Source organism: Ranitomeya imitator, chromosome 4 (assembly GCF_032444005.1).
Source record: "Ranitomeya imitator isolate aRanImi1 chromosome 4, aRanImi1.pri, whole genome shotgun sequence".
Taxonomy (NCBI): Eukaryota; Metazoa; Chordata; class Amphibia; order Anura; family Dendrobatidae; genus Ranitomeya; species Ranitomeya imitator.
This window is the reverse complement of record NC_091285.1, coordinates 701,729,318-701,751,085: the sequence shown is the minus strand read 5'-3', so window position 1 is coordinate 701,751,085 and position 21,768 is coordinate 701,729,318. Positions and strand designations below refer to the sequence as shown.

General features: G+C 45.0%; 1 protein-coding gene across 1 annotated transcript in view; it reads left to right on the top strand.

Moving 5' to 3' along the window:
- Window positions 1-20,392, top strand: part of LOC138677397 (sulfotransferase 2B1-like) — a 204,707-nt gene extending 184,315 nt beyond the window's left edge. Inside the window, exons 6-7 of the mRNA XM_069767490.1 lie at window positions 16,981-17,161; window positions 20,040-20,392. Of these exons, the coding sequence (XP_069623591.1) occupies window positions 16,981-17,161; window positions 20,040-20,164 (306 nt within the window). The 3' untranslated portion in view covers window positions 20,165-20,392. The remainder of the gene's footprint in view (window positions 1-16,980; window positions 17,162-20,039) is intronic.
- The last annotated feature ends 1,376 nt before the right edge of the window (window positions 20,393-21,768 follow it).

Below are 21,768 nucleotides of genomic sequence, written 5' to 3'. Positions count from 1 at the left end.
TTGGGTTCATGCAGAACTGGGCCGACTTCTCAGTTGGCTACAGGCTCTACGCTAGGGACAGTCAGCACCTCAATGGGGAAGGTGCAGCTGTGCTGGGGGAGAAAATGGCTAGAAGGTTGGAGGAGTGTTTAAACTAGGGAGTGGGGGGAGGGTATTAATTTTATAGGAGGGGAAGATAGTGCAGATATAGACCTGGGCACAAATACGGAAGTTGGGGGTGGCAGTGGCATGGGGGGTGGGGTTAGATCAATTAATAATTTAAGAAAGAATAGAGATGCAGAGAGATACAGAAAATGTATAAATGCCAATTAGACACACAATGCACAGGGAACCCTCAATTAGACCCTGTGCCCATAAAGAGATGATAACAATATCAGTCCTGCGCATGCAGCACATATATAAACCTACAATTAACTGCACATAAAGGACATAAACATACAAAAAATTTAAATACTTTTATTAATAATGCATAAATAGTAAAACAAAAATGATGGGAATGGTATCAAGATAAAGACACCCCAGACCAGAGAAAAGCTATTACAACCGTATAACCCACTACCACATAAATCAATGGCCACGTGGACAGCAAATCTTTCCTGCCTCAACGGCATAGTCACATATGCTCCACTAATAGGTCCATAATACTTGCGGCATAATCAAGGGTAACAAAAAGACAAACTATTAACATTTACATTACCTCTGGTCTGATGGTGCCACGACCCCAACGCACGTTTCGGCTGCGTGTGCCTTCTTCCAGGGAAGTGGCATCATCAGATCAAGGTTGGTTTAAATAGCGCTAAAATCCAATCGCATATTAAAAGGTACGCTGTGTCATAGAGTCACCACCTTGTTGCGGCACATGCGCCGTCCACCGATGAGGTGCCCGTGTCATCACCGGCGTCATCAGGCAACCACACCCCAGCGAACGCCCACCAGGGCGATCACATGAGCACCCGAAAGAATGGGAATTACGAACCCTTAAACCGAATGGTTTAATTGAAACCTTGAGTTTTGCACCTTTTCTTTAAGTGGTCGTTTTTTTACTTTTTTAGTTTGGTCTCATGGGTCTTTATGTTTTATGGATTTTAATTATATATTGTTATATTTCAGCCACCAGTTTCTTGTTTTCCCTTTATGAAATATGGATCGGTTCCGGCCAGTAAGGGAAGATGTTGTTCATCTTGAAGCACAAGATTATAGTAGCACTGTTTTATATATTTTGTTAGACAGTTTATGTTATTTGTATAATATGTGTGTACCATTGCTTTTGGGGGTAATAATTTTATAATATTTACACTGTATGTGTTTTATATATATATTATTAATTGTCACTGTATGATGCACTGAATATTATATCATGTATATGGGGGATTTATTTACCCCCCTTTTTTAGTACCAATTCTATATATGAAGTATTAATATGCTTATTGTATATATTTTATGTTTGCACATTCTTTATCATATCATATACTGTAGTATTATTTATGCACTTTAATTGATGTAACATATTTCCTTCTGTGCGGCTGTATCTTATATTGAGGGTTACAGATGTGGGGATTAGTATGAAGTTCTATACCTAGGTTTTTTATGGTGGCTTGGCTCCATCTGATGTCCCCTCCTGTGCGCGTGTGCGTCTGCTGCTATGGTGGCTGCGTTGTTGCCGGCATCTCCTTCAGGTGATGCGCTCACGTGATCACCCTGGTGGGTGTTCACTGGGGTGTGGCTGCCTGATGATGCCGGTGATGATGCGGGCGCCTCATCAGTGGACGGCGCATACGCCGCAACAAGGTGGTGACTCTATGACGCAGCGTACCTTTTAATCTGCGATTGGATTATAGCGCTATTTAAACCAACCTGGATCTGATGATGCCACTTCCCCGGAAGAAGGCACACGCAGCCGAAACGCGCGTTGGGGTCGTGGCACCATCAGACCAGAGGTAATGTAAATGTTACTAGTTTGTCTTTTTGTTACCCTTGATTATGCCGCAAGTATTATGGAACTATTAGTGGAGCATATGTGACTATGCCGATGAGGCGGAAAAGATTTGCAGTCCACGTGTGTTAAGGACTGGCGGAACGCACCAAGTACAAGATGAAATGGAACTAGGTGCGTTCGCAGTCCGAGGTCCACCGTGCAGGTAAAAACCCTGCTGCTAGTAAGACGGACTATATGGCGGTACTATAAGTATACACGCACGGGTTAACTTCACCCTGCGTGAAGGAAGCGATCCTGTTGCGTCACAGGACCGCGGTACCGCACATAGAGAGCAAGAAGTCAGCGAACTCAACCCCAACTAGGATTGAAGTCCGATTAGACACTTGCTGGCACAACACCGCAACTGGATGTGTAAGGAAACTAAATAATAATATTATAAAGGCACAAGAGTGCGTGCGGTGCCGCACAGACGGACGCCACTAACCACCCTGGCTTGGCTCAGGAAAGCGCAGAGCAAGCGCACGGCGCCGTACAGGCGGACACAGCAACTGGTAGCTGTAATGTGTGTTACGTGCTGTTGGATAAGTCGGGCGCTAGATAGCAAACATACACCTTCCGCGAACAGTCATTCAATAGGGAGGGTTATTTAAAAGAGCGACTTTCAATCACAACACACACACACATTTACAAGACAATACTAGCGCATGGCCGTGCGGTCATGCGCAGTTTATATAGCTGCAGCACAGGAAACAGCTACAGAAGTTTTGCCCTTTCAGGACCTGCCAAAAGGACCAATGGGATGTGCTGCAGTACCTGAGCATGTGACCCTCGATCTCCAACAGGAGATCTTGCCCTGGGCATGCTCAGTGTGTGCAAATAAGGACTTAGATCCAGAAACGTCCACTCGCCGCTGCCCAGCACTGGCTTCAATGGCAGAAGCAGGAAAAGCAGCAGTAACTCTTCGCACAGAGTCAGACTGAGCGAGACGCTGGGATCGACGTCCCTGCTGAGCAGACTCCAATGCGGCTGGAGGAGAATGGGAGACCGCAGCGGAGACGGATCAAGATTCCCCCTGTGCAGCAGAGGAAACTCGACTCCTAACATTACCCCCCCTCCTAGGGCCCCCCCCTCCTTGGGCCTCGCTACGTTCGAAGGCAGCAATTAGCTGCGGGGCCCGAATGTGCTCAACAGGCTCCCAGGACCTGTCCTCGGGGCCATAATCCTTCCAGTCTACCAAATAAAATTTTTTGCCACGTTCCACCTTGCACCCCAAAATAGCATTCACCTCATAATCGTCCGTAGACGAACCCGATGTCCAAGCAGATGACTCGAAAAACCGGGACATATACACGGGTTTCAAGAGGGACACATGAAAGGTGTCGGTGATACCCAGGCGTGGCGGAAGGGCCAAACGATAGACCACAGGATTAACCTGCTCGAGGACCTTGAATGGACCCAAGTAGCGAGGAGCAAATTTAGTGGACTCAACTCGCAGCCTGATGTTACGGGCGGAGAGCCACACCAAGTCGCCAGGAGCAAAGGTCGGAGCGGGGCACCGATGAGCATCGGCGGAGGAACTCATTCTCTCCTTAGAGGCCCGAATGGCATCCTGAGTGCGGTCCCAAATATCCCGTGCCTCCACAGCCCAGTCTGCCACCCTGGAGTCTGCGGAAGACACGGGCATAGGCACAGGTACCCGTGGATTCTGACCATAGTTGAGGAGGAATGGGGTTTGTCCAGTGGAGTCGGCTACGGCGTTGTTCAGTGCAAACTCTGCCCATGATAGCAAGGATGCCCAGTCATCCTGCCTGGCTGAAACAAAATGTCGCAGGTATGTGACCAAGGTCTGGTTGGCCCTCTCTACCAACCCATTCATCTCGGGATGATAAGCGGAAGAGAGATTTAACTCAATACTGAGAAGATAACAAAGCTCTCTCCAGAACCGAGACGCAAACTGGGGACCCCTGTCACTGACAATTTTGTCAGGCATACCATGTAGGCGGAAGATGTGTTTAATGAACAACGCTGCCAAGGCCCGTGCAGAAGGTAACCGTGGTAGCGGCACCAAAAGCACCATTTTTGAGAAATGATCGTTGATGACCCAAATGATGGTACAGCCGCGAGACTTGGGTAAACCCACAACAAAGTCCATCCCGACCATCTCCCAGGGCCTATCTGCCACCGGCAAGGGATAGAGCAACCCAGCTGGCCTTTGACGCGGAGATTTATTTTTGGCACAGGAGACACACGCCAGAATATAATCCCTGACATCCCGGACCATATGCGGCCACCAGTACGTCCTCGCCAGTAGCTCAGATGTCCTCTTTGTCCCAAAGTGTCCACCCACCCTGGACGAATGAGCCCAAGAGAGAACCTCCGGTCGCAAATTAATGGGCACAAAAGTCTTGCCCAGAGGCACAGACTCTAGCGAAACCGGCGCTATGGTTCTCAGGCTCTCGGAAGGGACAATAAGCCGAGGCTCCTCTTTCTCCTCCTCAGTTGACATAAGGGAGCGAGAGAGGGCGTCAGCACGGATATTCTTCTCCCTGGCAAAATAATGAAGGGAAAAGTGGAACCGGGAGAAGAACAGGGACCATCTGGCCTGGCGAGAATTTAGCCGCTGGGCTGTTTGCAAATAGACCAAATTTTTGTGGTCCGTGTAAACTTGGAAGGGAAACCGCGCACCTTCCAGAAGGTGTCTCCACTCCGAAAAGGCCAACTTCATTGCTAGCAACGCCCTGTCCCCGAAGGAGTAGTTTCTCTCCGCTGGCGTGAAGGTCTTAGAGAAGAAGAAGCATGGATGCTTCCGACCTTGAGCATCCTTTTGATAGAGGAATGCTCCAGCACCAACGGATGAGGCATCCACCTCCATTAGGAAAGGCTTATCCACATCGGGACGATGTAAGATGGGAGCGCTAGCAAAGTGGGACTTAATAGAAGTGAAGGCCTTGGAGACCTCTTCCGACCACAATTTGGGATTCGCTCCCTTCTTGGTGAGGGCTACCAAGGGAGCTACCAGAGTTGAGAAGTGGGGAATGAACTGGCGGTAATAGTTAATGAACCCCATAAAGCGCTGCACCGCTTTAAGAGAATGGGGCTCTTGCCAGTCCATCCCAGCCTGTAGTTTGGCAGGATCCATAGCCAATCCCTGGGCGGAGATGATATAGCCCAGGAAAGGTAAGGACTCCTGCTCAAACACACACTTCTCCAACTTCGCATAAAGAGAGTTTGCCCGTAGGAGGTCGAAGACTCTGCCAACATCTCTCCGGTGGGAGTCAATATCTGGAGAAAAGATGAGAATATCATCCAGATAGACTACAACCGAGGTGGAAAGCATATCCCGGAAGATGTCGTTGACAAAGTCTTGGAAAACGGCAGGTGCATTACAGAGCCCGAAGGGCATCACCAGATACTCATAGTGCCCATCTCTGGTGTTAAATGCCGTTTTCCACTCGTCCCCCTCACGGATGCGAATCAGGTTATAAGCACCCCGCAGATCTAGTTTAGTAAACACTCTAGCTCCCCGAAGCCTATCGAAAAGCTCAGATATCAAAGGCAAAGGGTACTTGTTCTTAACTGTGATAGCATTAAGACCCCTGTAGTCTATGCATGGACGTAGTTCTCCATTCTTCTTCTGCACGAAAAAGAACCCTGCCCCAGCAGGTGACACTGACTTCCTGATGAACCCTCTTGCCAGATTCTCTTGAATGTACTGAGACATTGCCTCCGTTTCCGGGAGAGATAATGGATAGACTCGACCCCGGGGAGGCTCAGCACCAGGCTAGAGATCAATAGGACAGTCATAGGGGCGATGGGGCGGAAGGGTCTCCGCTGCCTTTTTGGAGAACACGTCTGCATAAGACCAATATTGCTTGGGGAGAGAGGAAAGATCTGCGGGTACCTCTGTAGTAGCAACCTGAACGCACTCTCGATGACACCTGTTCCCACAAGATTCACCCCATCCCAGAATTTTGCCTGAGGACCACTCGATGTGAGGAGAGTGGTACCGTAACCAAGGTATTCCCAAGAGAACCTCATCAATTCCCTCAGGAATGACGAGTAGAGATATAATCTCCTGATGAGATGGTGACATGGACAGAGTAAAAGGGATAGTTTGATGTGTAATCTGTGCGGGCAGTGTCGACCCATTCACCACTCGTACCGTTACTGGTTGAGATAGCATGACCAGAGGAATTGCGTGACGTTGGGCGAAGGCTGAAGACATAAAATTGCCCTCCGCCCCAGAATCCACGCAGAGTTCTACCGAGTGAGAGGATGAGCCCAATGTTATTGTCCCCTTAAAGGACAATTTGGAGGCAAACGTCGCCGTGTCTTGTGCACCTCCACCAACTACCACTAGACGCTGACGTTTCCTCGACCGCTGGAGACATCTGGAGGCAAGATGTCCTGACTGTTGGCAAAGATGACAAATCTGGAGTGCACGAGCGGTCCGGGACTTAGATCCCGCTCGTGACTCTACCACAGGCTTATGGGGCTCAGGAGCCTGGTCTGGAGATTCCAAAGGTTTGGCGAAGGTGGGAGCCAGCCGAAACCTCTGCCTACACTGGGCTCGCTCTAACCTCCGCTCGTGAAAACGGAGATCAATACGAGTGGATAGTTATTAATTCCTCCAGTGTGGCGGGAATCTCCCTAGTGGCCAGGGCGTCCTTAACGTGGTCAGCCAGCCCCCTCCAAAATATTGGAACGAGGGCTTTATCCGACCACTCCAGCTCAGATGCTAAGGTGCGGAAGTGGATGGCAAAATGACTGACCAAGGACGAGCCCTGAGTCAATGCCAACAATTGGAGCGCCGTATCATGGGTGACACAAGGTCCTAAAAAGACCTGTTTCAGAGTGCTCAGAAACAACGGAACACTCTGCACCACATGATCACCACGCTCCCATAGCGGCGTATCCCACTGCAACGCCCTGTCCGATAGAAGAGACACTATAAATCCCACCTTAGCCCGCTCTGTAGGGAAACGAGAGGCCAGAAGCTCGAGATGGATAGAGCACTGACTCACGAAACCCCTACAAGACTTACTGTCACCAGAGAATTTCTCTGGAAGCGGGAGGCGAGTTAGAGTCGGGACAGGAGCGGCAGTGGACAAGGTGGCTGCAGCAACACTAGCAGCCTGAACAGCGACAGCAGTGACATCCACAGCTGAGGTTGAACGCTCAAGAGCCGCCAACCTTCCCTCCAGCTGCTGGATGTACCGCTGTGAACGCTGATCGTCCATCATTTACTAGCCAGACCTTGGCGCTAGTATTATGTTAAGGACTGGCGGAAAGCACCAAGTACAAGATGAAATGGAACTAGGTGCGTTCGCAGTCCGAGGTCCACCGTGCAGGTAAAAACCCTGCTGCTAGTAAGACGGACTATATGGCGGTACTATAAGTATACACGCACGGGTTAACTTCACCCTGCGTGAAGGAAGCGATCCTGTTGCGTCACAGGACAGCGGTACCGCACATAGAGCGCGAGCAAGAAGTCAGCGAACTCAACCCCAACTAGGATTGAAGTCCGATTAGACACTTGCTGGCACAACACCGCAACTGGGTGTGTAAGGAAACTAAATAATAATATAAAGGCACAAGAGTGCGTGCGGTGCCGCACAGACGGACGCCACTAACCACCCAGGCTTGGGTCAGGAAAGCGCAGAGCAAGCTCACGGCGCCGTACAGGCGGACACAGCAACTGGTAGCTGTAATGTGTGTTACGTGCTGTTGGATAAGTCGGGCACTAGATAGCAAACATACACCTTCCGCGAACAGTCATTCAATAGGGAGGGTTATTTAAAGAGCGACTTTCACTCACAACACACACACATATTTACAAGACAATACTAGCGCATGGCCGTGCGGTCATGCACAGTTTATATAGCTGCAGCACAGGAAACAGCTACAGAAGTTTTGCCCTTTCAGGACCTGCCAAAAGGACCAATGGGATGTGCTGCAGTACCTGAGCATGTGATCCTCGATCTCCAACAAGAGATCTTGCCCTGGGCATGCTCAGTGTGTGCAAATAAGGACTTAGATCCAGAAACGTCCACTCGCCGCTGCCCAGCACTGGCTTCAATGGCAGAAGCAGGAAAAGCAGCAGTAGCTCTTCGCACAGAGTCAGACTGAGCGAGACGCTGGGATCGATGTCCCTGCTGAGCAGACTCCACTGCGGCTGGAGAAGAATCGAGATTCCCCCTGTGCAGCAGAGGAAACTCGACTCCTAACAACGTGGCCTTTGGTTTATGTGGTAGTGGGTTATACGGTTGTAATAGCTTATCTCTGGTCTGGGGTGTCTTTATCTTGATACTATTGCCATCAATTTTGTTTTAATATTTATGCATTATTAACCCCTTACTGACAGAGCCAATTTGGTACTTAATGACCAGGCCAATTTTTACAATTCTGACCACTGTCACTTTATGAGGTTATAACTCTGGAACGCTTCAACGGATCCCGCTGATTCTGAGATTGTTTTTTCGTGACATATAGTACTTCATGTTAGTTGTAACATTTCTTCGATATTACTTGCGATTATTTATGAAAAAAACGGAAATATGGCGAACATTTTTAAAATTTTGCAATTTTCAAACTTTGTATTTTTATGCCCTTAAATCAGAGAGATATGTCATGAAAAACAGTTAATAAATAACATTTCCCACATGTCTACTTTACATCAGCACAATTTTGGAAACAAATTTTTTTTTTGTTAGGGAGTTATAAGGGTTAAAAGTTGACCAGCAATTTCTCATTTTTACAACACCATTTTTTTTTAGGGACCACATCACATTTGAAGTCATTTTGAGGGGTCTATATGATAGAAAATAATGAAGTGTGACACCATTCTAAAAACTACACCCCTCAAGGTTCTCAAAACCACATTCAAGAAGTTTATTAACCCTTTACGTGCTTCACAGGAACTGAAACAATGTGGAAGGAAAAAATGAACATGTAACTTTTTTTTGCAAACATCTTAATTCAGAACCATTTTTTTTATTTTCACAAGTGTAAAAACAGAAATGTAACCATAAATTTTGTTATGCAATTTCTCCTGAATATGCCAATACCCCATTTGTGGGGGTAAACCACTTTTTGGGCGCACCGCAGAACTTAGAAGTGAAGGAGCGCCGTTTGACTTTTTCAATGCAGAATTGGCTGGAATTAAGATCGGACACCATGTCACGTTTAGAGAGCCCCTGATGTGCCTAAACAGTAGAAACCCCCCACAAGTGACACCATTTTGGAAACTAGACCCCTTAAGGAACTTATCTAGATGTGTGGTGAGCACTTTGAACCCCCAAGTGCTTCACAGAAGTTTATAACGTAGAGCCGTGAAAATAAAAAATCGCTTTTGTTTACACAAAAATGATCTTTTCGCCCACAAATTCTTATTTTCACAAGGGTAACAGGAGAAATTAGACCACAAAAGTTGTTGTGCAATTTCTCCTGAATACGTCGATACCCCATATGTGAGGGTAAACCACTTTTTGGGCGCACCGCAGAGCTTGGAAGTGAAGGAGCGCCGTTTTACTTTTTCAATGTTGAATTGGCTGGAATTGAGATTGGACGCCATGTCGCGTTTGGAGAGCCCCTGATGTGCCTAAACAGTGGAAACCCCCCACAAGTGACACCATTTTGGAAACTAGACCCCTTAAGGAACTTATCTAGATGTGTGGCGAGCACTTTGAACCCCCATGTGCTTCACAGAAGTTTATAACGTAGAGCCGTGAAAAAAACAATCACATTTTATCTACAAAAATGATCTTTTTGCCCACAAATTTTTATTTTCACAAGGGTAAAAGGAGAAATTAGACCACTAATGTTGTTGTGCAATTTCTCCTGAGTACGTCGATACCCAATATGTGGGGGTAAACCACTGTTTGGGCGCACCGCAAAGCTTGGAAGAGAAAGAGTGCCGTTTGACTTTTTTAATGCAGAATTGGCTGGAATTGAGATCAGACGCCATGTCACGTTTAGAGAGCCCCTGATGTGCCTAAACAGTGGAAACTCCCCACAAGTGACACCATTTTGGAAACTAGACCCCTTAAGGAACTTATCTAGATGTGTGGTGAGAACCTTGAATGCCCAAGTGCTTCACAGAAGTTTATAATGCAGAGCCGTGAAAATAAAAAAAAAAAATTTTTTCCAAAAAAAAGATTTTTTAGCCCCCAAGTTTTTATTTTCACTAGGGTAACAAGAGAAATTGGACCCCAAAAGTTGTTGTCCAATTTGTCCTGAGTATGCTGGTATCCCATATGTGGGGGTAAACCACTGTTTGGGCGCACGGCAGAGCTCGGAAGGAAGGAGCGCCGTTTTGGAATGCAGACTTTGATAGAATGGTCTGCGGGTATTATGCTGCGATTGCAGAGCCCCTGATGTACCTAACCAGTAGAAACCCTCCACAAGTGACCCCATTTTGGAAACTAGACCCCCCAAGGAACTTATCTAGATGTGTGGTGAGAACTTTGAATGCCCAAGTGCTTCACAGAAGTTTAGAATGCAGAGTCGTGAAAATAAAAAAATATTTTTTTTTTCACAAAAAAGATATTGTAGCCCCCAAGTTTTTATTTTCACAAGGGTAACAAGAGAAATTGGACCCCAGAAGTTGTTGTCCAATTTATCCCGAGTACGCTGATGCCCCATATGTGGGGGTAAACCACTGTTTGGGCGCACGGCAGAGCTCGGAAGGGAAGGAGCGCCTTTTTGGAATGCAGACTTTGATAGAATGGTCTGTGGGCATTATGTTGCGATTGCAGAGCCCCTGATGTACCTAAACTGTAGTAACCCCCCACAAGTGACCCCATTTTGGAAACTAGACCCCCCAAGGAACTTATCTAGAAGTGTGGTGAGAACTTTGAATGGCCAATTGCTTCACAGAAGTTTAGAATGCAGAGTCGTGAAAATAAAAAATATTTTTTTTTTCACAAAAAAGATTTTGTAGCCCCCAAGTTTTTATTTTCACAAGGGTAACAAGAGAAATTGGACCCCAGAAGTTGTTGTCCAATTTATCCCGAGTACGCTGATGCCCCATATGTGGGGGTAACCCACTGTTTGGGCGCACGGCAGAGCTCAGAAGGGAGGGAGCACCATTTGACTTTTTGAGCGCAAAATTGGCTGTCGTGTTTGGAGACCCCCTGATGTACCTAAACAGTGGAAACCCCCCAATTCTAGCTCCAACCCTAACCCCAACACACCCCTAACCCTAATCCCAACCTGATCCATAATCCTAATCACTAACCCTAACCATAATCACAACCCTTACCCCAAAACAACCCTAATGTCAACCCTAACCATAACCCTAATCAAAACCCTAAATCCAACACACCCCTAATCCTAATCTCAACCCTAACCTCAAACCTAACCCTAATCCCAATACACCCCCAATCACAACCCTAACCCTAATCCCAAACCTAACCCTAATCCCAAGCGTAACCCTAATGCCAACCCTAACCCTAATACCAACCCTAATCCAAACCCTAACCCTAATCCCAGCTCTAACCCTAACTTTAGCCCCAACCCTAGCCCTAACTTTAGCCCCAACCCTAACCCTAGCCCTAAGGCTACTTTCACACTTGCGTCGTTTGGCATTCCGTCGCAATCCGTCGTTTTGGACAAGAAACGGATCCTGCAAATGTGCCCGCAGGATGCGTTTTTTGCCCATAGACTTGTATTGCCGACGGATCGTGACGGATGGCCACACGTCGTGTCCGTCGTGCACTGGATCAGTTGTGTTTTGGCGGAGCGTCGGCACAAAAAAACGTTCAATGAAACGTTTTTTTGTACGTCGCATCCGCCATTTCTGACCGCGCATGCGTGGCCGTAACTCCGCCCCCTCCTCCCCAGGACATAGATTGGGCAGCGGATGCGTTGAAAAACTACAGCTGCTGCCCACGTTGTGCACAATTTTCACAACGTGCGTCGGTATGTCGGGCCGACGCATTGCGATGGCCCCGTACCGACGTAAGTGTGAAAGAAGCCTAACCCAAAATTTAGCCCCAACCCTAACCCTAAATTTAGCCCCAACCCTAACCCTAAACTTAGCCCCAACCCTAGCCCTAACCCTAGCCCTAACCCTAGCCCTAACCCTAGCCCTAACCCTACCCCTACCCCTAACCCTACCCCTAACCCTACCCCTAACCCTACCCCTACCCCTAACACTACCCCTAACCCTACCCCTAACCCTACCCCTACCCCTAACCCTACCCCTAACCCTACCCCTAACCCTACCCCTAACCCTAAGCCTACCCCTAACCCTAACCCTACCCCTAACCCTAATTTTAGCCCCAACTGCTGTTCTCCTGCCGGCCGGCAGATGGAGACAGATGGCGGGCGCACTGAGCATGCGTCCGCCATGTTCTTCTGCCGGCGGCCAGGAGGAGCAGCAAGAGGATCCAGGGACCTAAGTGAGTATGCTAGGGTCCCCGAATCCCCCTATTTCTCTGTCCTCTGATGTGCGATCACATCAGAGGACAGAGAATTACACTTTACTTTTTTTTTTTTTTGCGGTCGCCGGCAAACAGTTAATTACCGGCGATCGCAAAACAGGGGTCGGTAATACCGACCCCGATCATGCTCTTTGGGGTCTCGGCTACCCCCGGCAGTCGAGACCCCAAAGATTCTCCCGGTGCCGGCCGGCGGGCGCACTGCGCATGCGCCCGCCATTTTGAAGGTGGCGGCGCCCACCGGGAGACACGAGGAGCATCGGGGGAGCTAGGTGAGTATTGGGGGGCCACCTGGGACCCCTTTTCTCTGTTCTCCGATGAGCGATCACATCGGAGGACAGAGAAATTAAAAAGAGATTGCTTTTTTTTTTTTTTTTTTTTTTTTTGCGATCGCCGGTAAACGGTTAATTACCGGTGATCGGAAATGCGGGGAGGGTTAAAAACCCCCCGAATCATGTTCTCTGGGGTCTCGGCTACCCTCGGCAGCCGAGACCCCGGAGAAAATCGGCCTCTGGGGGGCGCTATGGACTTTTTCCACAGCGCCGTTAATTAACGGCGCTGTGGTTTAAGTACCCTTAGCGGCCGCCGTTAAAAGGCGTATCGGCGGTCACTAAGGGGTTAATAAAAGTATTGAAATTTTTTGCATGTTTATGTCCTTTATGTGCAGTTAATTGTAGGTTTATACATAAAATGTATGTATACTAATGCCAGAAGCCTCGCCAACAAAATAGACAAATTAGAATTAATGGTGTTGGAGCATAATTATGACATGGTGGGGATATCTGAAACATGGCTGGATGAGAGCCATGACTGGGCTGTTAACTTGCAGGGCTATAGTCTGTTCAGAAATGACCGTACAGATAAGCGAGGGGGTGGGGTGTGTCTATATGTAAAATCGTCCTTAAAACCCATCCTGCGTGATAATATAGGTGAATCTAATGAAAATATAGAATCCCTGTGGGTGGAGATAAGGGGAGGGGGAAAAATAATAAATTACTGATAGGGGTTTGTTATAAGTCCCCAAAAATAATGGAAGCAATGGAGAATATCCTCGTAAAGCAAATAGATGAAACTGCGACTCAAGGAGAAGTCATTATTATGGGGGACTTCAACTATCCTGAAATAGATTGGGGAACAGAAACCTGCAGTTCCAGCAAAGGTAACCGGTGTCTGACAACTATGAGAGACAATTATCTTTCACAACTGGTTCAGGACCCAACAAGAAAGGGGGCACTGCTAGACCTAATATTAACCAACAGGCCAGACCGCATATCAAATATAAGGGTTGGGGGTCACTTGGGAAATAGTGATCACAAAATAATAAGTTTTCATGTATCCTTTAAAAAGATGTGTAATAGAGGGGTTACAAGGACACTAAACTTCAGGAAGGCAAATTTCCAACGGATGAGAGAGGATCTTGGTGCAATTAACTGGGACGATATCCTGAGACACAAAAATATACAAAGAAAATGGGAGACATTTATTAGCATCCTGGATAGGACCTGTACACAGTATATACCGTATGGGAATAAACATATTAGAAATAGGAGGAAACCAATATGGCTAAATAGAGCTGTAAGGGGCGCAATAAGTGATAAAAAGAAAGCATTTAGAGAATTAAAGGAAGTAGGTAGTGAGGAGGCATTAAATAAATAAATACAAAAAATTAAATAAATTCTGTAAAAAGCAAATCAAGTCAGCAAAGATTGAGGCAGAGAGACTCATTGCCAGAGAGAGGAAAAATAATCCTAAAATATTCTTTAACTACATAAATAGTAAGAAACTAAAAAATGATAGTGTTGGATCCCTTAAAAATAGTCTGACTGAAATGGTGGATGAGGATGAGGAAAAAGCCAATATGCTAAATGACTTTTTTTCATCAGTATTTACACAAGAAAATCCCATGGCAGACAAAATGACTAGTGATAAAAATTCTCCATTAAGTGTCACCTGCTTAACCCAGCAGGAAGTACGGCGGCGTCTAAAAATCACTAAAATTGACAAATCTCCCGGCCCGGATGGGATACACCCCCGAGTACTGCAGGAATTAAGTACAGTCATTGATAGACCATTATTTTTAATCTTTAAAGACTCCATAATAACAGGGTCTGTACCACAGGACTGGCGTACAGCAAATGTGGTGCCAATATTAAAAAACTGGACAAAAACTGAACTCGGAAATTATAGGCCAGTAAGCTTAGCCTCTACTGTGGGTAAAATCCTGGAGGGCATTCTAAGGGATGCTATACTGGGGTATCTGAAGAGGAATAACCTCATGACCCAGTATCAGCACGGGTTTACTAGGGACCGTTCATGTCAGACTAATTTGATCAGTTTCTATGAAGAGGTAAGTTCCGGACTGGACCAAGGGAACCCAGTAGATGTAGTGTATATGGACTTTTCAAAAGCTTTTGATACGGTGCCACACAAAAGGTTGATATGTAAAATGAGAATAATGGAGATGGGGGAAAAGATGTGTAAGTGGGTTGAGAGCTGTCTCAGGGATAGGAAACAAAGGGTGGTTATTAATGGAGCACACTCGGACTGGGTAGCGGTTAGCAGTGGGGTACCACAGGGGTCAGTATTGGGCCCTCTTCTTTTTAACATTTATTAATGACCTTGTAGGGGGCATTCGGAGCAGAATTTCAATATTTGCAGACGACAGTAAACTCTGCAGGGTAATCATTACAGAAGAGGCCAATTTTATATTACAGGATGATTTATGTAAACTAGAAGCTTGGGCTGATAAATGGCAAATGAGCTTTAATGGGGATAAATGTAAGGTCATGCACTTGGGTAGAAGTAATAAGATGTATAATTATGTGCCTAATTCTAAAACTCTGGGCAAAACCGTCAATGAAAAAGACCTGGGTGTATGGGTGGATGACAAACTCATATTCAGTGGCCAGTGTCAGGCAGCTGCTACTAAGGCAAATAAAATAATGGGATGCATTAAAAGAGGCATAGATGCTCATGAGGAGAACATAATTTTACCTCTATACAAGTCACTTGTTCAACCACAGTTAGAATACTGTGCACAGTTCTGGTCTCCGGTGTATAAGAAAGACATATCTGAACTAGAGCGGGTGCAGAGAAGAGCGACCAAGGTTATTACAGGACTGGGGGGTCTGCAATACCAAGATAGGTTATTACACTTGGGGCTATTTAGCTTGGAAAAACGAAGACTAAGGGGTGATCTTATGTTAATGTATAAATATATGAGGGGACAGTACAAAGACCTTTCTGATGATCTTTTTAATCATAGACCTGAGACAGGGACAAGGGGGCATCCTCTACGTCTGGAGGAAAGAAGGTTTAAGCATAATAACAGACGCGGATTCTTTACTGTAAGAGCAGTGAGACTATGGAACTCTCTGCGTATGATGTTGTAATGAGTGATTCATTACTTAAATTTAAGAGGGGACTGGATGCCTTTCTGGAAAAGTATAATGTTACAGGGTATATACACTAGATTCCTTGATAGGGCGTTGATCCAGGGAACTAGTCTGATTGCCGTATGTGGAGTCAGGAAGGAATTTATTTCCCCAATGTGGAGCTTACTCTTTGCCACATGGGTTTTTTTTGCCTTCCTCTGGATTAACATGTTAGGGCATGTTAGGTTAGGCTATGGGTTGAACTAGATGGACTTATAGTCTTCCTTCAACCTTAATAACTATGCTATGCTAAATGTCCATTTTTTTCACAAACAAGCGCAAATCATGCTAAAGAAATTTTTCCACTGTCATGAAGTATTATATGTCACGCAGAAATAGTGTCAGGATAAGTAGGATCCATTGAAGCGTTCCAGAGTAATTACCTCATAAATTTACAGTGGTCAGAATTGTAAAAATTGGCCTGGTCATTACGATGCAATCCATCTTCGGGGGTAAAGGGGTTAAAGAGGTTGTCCCGTTATCATAATCATTGATCTCTGCCACAATCCTCAAAGCAAAAAAGTGTTGATTGTCAGAAGTGAATGCAACTCCAGTTGTGCATTTTTATTGCTGGTAGTTCAGTTTCTTGCTACTTATATTCATTCTATACCCAATATAATAAAATCTCCAGGCATCAAATTCCTACTAAATTTGCAACCAATCTAAACAATAAGAAGCAAAGCTGTAGCATGAACCTATGATGACGAAGATTAGAGGTGAGCAAACGCGAACTGTAAAGTTTTGTGTTCTTACTGGACACCTGGTGTCCTATGCTGAACTCCGAATACGGACTTCTCCTGGAAGTTGATTTTACAGTTCAGAGACTGGAGAGAGAGAAAGAGAGAGCATGCCATCATGGAGCAGAGCAAGAATACAGCTAGACATTCAGTAATTATGGTAGTAATTTATAAGATGTAAGTGCAGTCTTGGGATGCAGCTACACTCTATGGCTCATCGTGCATTGAGTCTCCTACCGGCCATGGTTGGCCAATGTCTACACTATTTTTAAATAAAACTATGCAACAATTGGCAAAAAGCATGAACGGAGTTTTGTCCTCACGTGTCCATTCACAGTGTGTGGTCTCACCATAAAAGTAGAAACATAAATATTTAATTTCATTCTATAAAATTATTATGCTCAATATTGGATTTTCCTAATTGGCAACAGGACCTACGAGGAAGCGTGATTAAGATTTGCAATTTTCTTGGAAAGGAATTAGATGAAGAAGCAGTGGACTCTGTGGTGAAACATGCTTCCTTTAAGAACATGAAACAGAACAATATGAGTAATTACAGTCTTACACCACTTGAATACATGGACCTGGAGAAAAGTACATTTCTGAGAAAAGGTAAACACTAAACACCATATTGAGAAAAAAAATGTGTATAGTCAAGGTCATATCTTGCGTTAATTCTGCACTAGACACTTTCTGTCATGCCTTCTCCTGGCAAGTCAGACTGAATGTATGCATACAAAGTGTTTTAGTATGCCAGATTCCACCTAAAACTTGCCTGAAAAGCTTAAAAAAATGTATTAACTTATGCACAGCAATGTCAAAATAACTTGCTGTTCATAGGTCCCTTCATTTGTTACTTCTTTTAAATTCAAGCTTCAAAAGCCATGAAGCAGCAGAAAAATGTGAAAAGCCCAATATTGAGGCGGCCTTTACCTTTTTCAGTTGGGTATGCTATATAACCTGCCTGAAAAAGTAAACTCTAAAAGTCTGAACATATGCACTGCAGTGTGAAAATGGATTGCTGCTTAGGTTCCATTAACTGTTTTGGGCTTCCAAAGATGTCAAGAGGTTAAAAAAAGTGACAAAAGATGTTGAGGAAAACTAATGAAGAAAAAGAGATGCAAAATAAGACTCTTCAGGAGAAAAGACACCGGAATGTCATGAAGCGTCTTCCACTTGAAAAATTTGTCGGTTTCGCAGACATTTAAAATGCAAAGTGTGCACAAACTCTAATGGTGACCATACCCTAAAAGTCACAAATTAACATAAGGCTAACGGTGGCCAAACCGGTCAATATCAAAAGGTTCAGCCGACAGCGTAGTATGTATGGGTGCTTCTGACTGATGATTGTTGGGGGAAATAAGAATCTGGCGTGTCCAATTTAAGATTGTAGATCCTTTTACTCTTTAACAGATAAGTCGCTACCAGAAATGTTTGTAGCAGCTCTCTCAAAGAAAACAGAGGAGCACTCTACAAAGAGCCGGAATAGTACAAGATAAGCTAGCTGTTAACTAAACAATCTGACAAGTATATGGAGCCTTTACTAGTGATGAGCGAGTATACTCGTTGCTCTATTTTTCCCAAGCATGCTCGGATGTCCGCCGACTATTTTGGCTTGCTCGGAGATTATGTTCTTGTCGACGCAGCTGCATGATTTGCGGCTGCTACACAGCCTAAATACACGTGGGGATTCCTTAAAAAACAGGCATTACCCACATGTATTCACGCTGTCTACATGCCGCAAATCATGCAGCTATGTCAACAAAATCTACATCTCTGAGCATGCTAAAATACTCGGAGGACAACCGATCATGCTCGGGAAAACTCAAGCAACGAGTATACTCGCTCATCACTAGTCTTTAGTCAAACACTAATGCAGGTGATATACTAGGGGCATTCAGTAATGATTTTCCCTGACTCACTTCTTGTGAACTGAGAGCAATGAAACTTGGCACAGTTATTAGTCCTTCTCTACATAGGTTCCACCTAGGGACACACTTCTCTCATCTCTTTAAGCAACTATAAACACCTCGCTTGTTGAAGTTGACAGGTTGTTCCAAATGCCATGTTGTGACTTCGGAAATCAGAGTCTCATCATCCGGAAAATGCTTGCCCTTCAATAATAACTTTATGGTTGGAAAGAGGTGGAAGACCAATGGTGCAATTTGGGTGAATAAAAGGGATGCAGTAGAATTTCAAAGCCACAGGAGCATGCTTCCATTTGGGCAACATGTGAGTTGTGAACTGGTGCATTGTCTTGCAGAAGGTGGACACCTTTCGTGAGCATGCCACATCTCTTGGTTTTGATGGCTTCCCACAATTTCTGCAGCAGTAAAGCATACTATGCCCTAGCGATCATGGAACCCTTTGCTAGGAAATCCATCAATACAACTCCGTGCTGGTCTCAAAATTCTGTGAGCTTGACATTGCCTGCTGAGGGTTGGACATGGACACGTGCCTTCAGAGGCAGTGAGTCATGATGTTTCAATTGCATCAACTGGACTTTAGTCTCAGGATCGTGGTGATGAACCCTGGTTTCCTCCTGTGTGATCAGTCTGTTGAAAAAGTCCTCCTAGTTTCCATGGCACATCGTCAGTAGAGCCTGAGAGCATTCGACTCGTTCCTGCTTCTGGAAAGGTGTGAGCAGCCGTGGAATCCAGCGAGAGGATACCTTATGCATGTGAAGATGGTTTTGGGCGATTTTTTCCATGGACCTCACACTAATCTTGACATTTTGGGCTGGGTATTGAATGGTTAAACAGTGATTTTCCAAAAGGGCGACCTCCACTTGCTGGATGGTGTGTTCATCACCAGCAGAGTGGGGTCGCCCTGGAATTGACTGCATCATATTATGGGGAATGATCACCATAAACCTCTTTCATCTCACTGAACGCCTTCTTTGGTGTGTGGCTTTCTAAATAAAGGATCTTGATGTCTTCTACTGCAGGGGTCCCCAACTCCAGTCCTCAAGGCCCACCAACATATCATGTTTTCAGGATTTCCTTAGTCTTGCCCAGGTAATAATTGCATAACCTGTGCAATGCAAAGGAAATCCTGAAAACATGACCTGTTGGTGGGCCTTGAGGACTGGAGTTGGGGACCCCTGTTCTACTGGGTCCATAATCAAACCTCAAAAAGCTTCAGCACCTGTAAAATCAAGACCGTTATCAGTTCTGAGTTGCACTTTGGCATGTAATCTATAGAGACTTATATCATTTCACATGTGCAGTTCCAGTATCCTGTGATAAATAGAAATGGGTCAGGGGAAATCATTAATGCCCCTCGTATATGGCCCCGTTCAGACGGCTGTATTTTCAGTCTTTGTGTTGTCCATGTGTGCAACAGACAACACACCGACCCCATAATCCTTTACTGCAAAGTCTAATGAATGAAGGATTACTATATCTGTATTAATATACAATTACTATGTGCCTAAAACTGATCTTTTAAACATAAATATAAATATTTTGTCACCACTTGTGATTTACAGGGATAGTCGGAGATTGGAAAAATAATTTTACTGTGGCTCAAAATGAATATTTTGACAAGATCTACAAGGCAGAAATGAAAGACTTCAGTGTGAAGTTTCCTTGGGATACAAACATACAGGAATAACGGGGCTTTTCCAGCTGACAACTGTTCTCAGTGCAGTAAATTTACCAGTCGGTGATGATTTTTGGTTACAAATTAACACTTATGGAAGATCACATAAAGCTTCACACATTCATTGTTTTTTATGAATAAGATGAATGATCTAGTAAAGGATATTGATGTTTTCTCGATGTTCTGCCTGTACTGAGTTCATTTCAATATTTTAAATAAATTTATTGCATTTGAGTGGAATTCATGTTTCCATACCTGTATATAACAAAAGTTTAGAGGTTACAGGCGTGTTCCTGCAGCCGGTGGCTAGTAATGACTGACCTTGTATATCTCTTAGGCTTCTTTTACACTTGCCGTGTTTTTTGCGGCCCCAATAGATTTCTATGGGATCGCAAAAACGGCCACAAAAATTCGTCGGAGCGCCATACACCGTATGGCCGTCAGGGCTGTGTTTACGGCCGTGAAAAAATATCGAGCCTGCTTGATATTTTATATGGCCCCGTAGAAGCGCTCGTCAGCGCGAAACGGCCATCGTCCGTCATCCTCCACACCCCTCCCTACTAAGTCTGTCCATGCGTTAATTAAAGGACTGGATTTTACAAGTTTAGTGAGTGCGTTCCTCCTTACGTATGGATATTTTATATGGCTTACGGACATGGCCCCTATTGAAAATCAATGGGGCCGCAAAAACAACAGAAGCTTATTTTTGTGGTGCACCGTGTATACCATATTCGCGGAATGCCATTTTTTCCCCTTACTTTTTCCCTACTATTCTAAACCAGAAAAACGTCGATCCACAAGTTTTTTGCTGCCCATTCTTGCACTAGACCGTGAAAATTATGGTAATACGACCCGCAAAAAAGGCTCGCAAAAAGACAAGTGTAAAAGAAGCTTTATTTGCTAGCCAAGATCTTGACGGCAGTCCATCTGTTTATAGATGATCGACCAAATCAGACGTTTCCCACAGACACATGTGGTTCTGGTTTAGTAAAAAATTCACAGTGTAATTTTATTTTAGGCAAGTGCTTCAAAGTGTAAGGTGTTGGCCAGGAATTGGTGATGGGCGACAGGGAAGGCTGTTTTCAAAGAAGTGATGATATGCTTCAGTATTTTCTATGAATAATAATAATGATAACAATAATTTTATTTATATAGCACCAACATATTCCGCAGCGCTTTACAAATTATAGAGGGGACTTGTACAGACAATCGACATTACAGCATAACAATAAACACAGATCAAAACAGATACCAGGAGGAATGAGGGCCCTGCTGCTCGCAAGGTAACAAACTATGAGGAACAAGGGAGACACGAGAGGTGGATGGTAACAATTGCTTTAGTTATTCGGACCGGCCACAGTGTAAGGCTCGGGTGTTCATGTAAAGCTGCATGAACCAGTTAACTGCCTAAGTATGTAGCAGTACAGACACAGAGGGCTAATACTGCATAAAGTGAATGAGAACATGATGCGAGGAACCTGATTATGGTTGAAGTTTTTTGAATTGGCCACATGAACTAGTTAACAATAACAAAACCAGAAGACATATTGATCAGAAATGGGGAATTAAGCACTAAATAGCGCAAAAGAACATAAAGCCAAAAAGAAAAAACAACT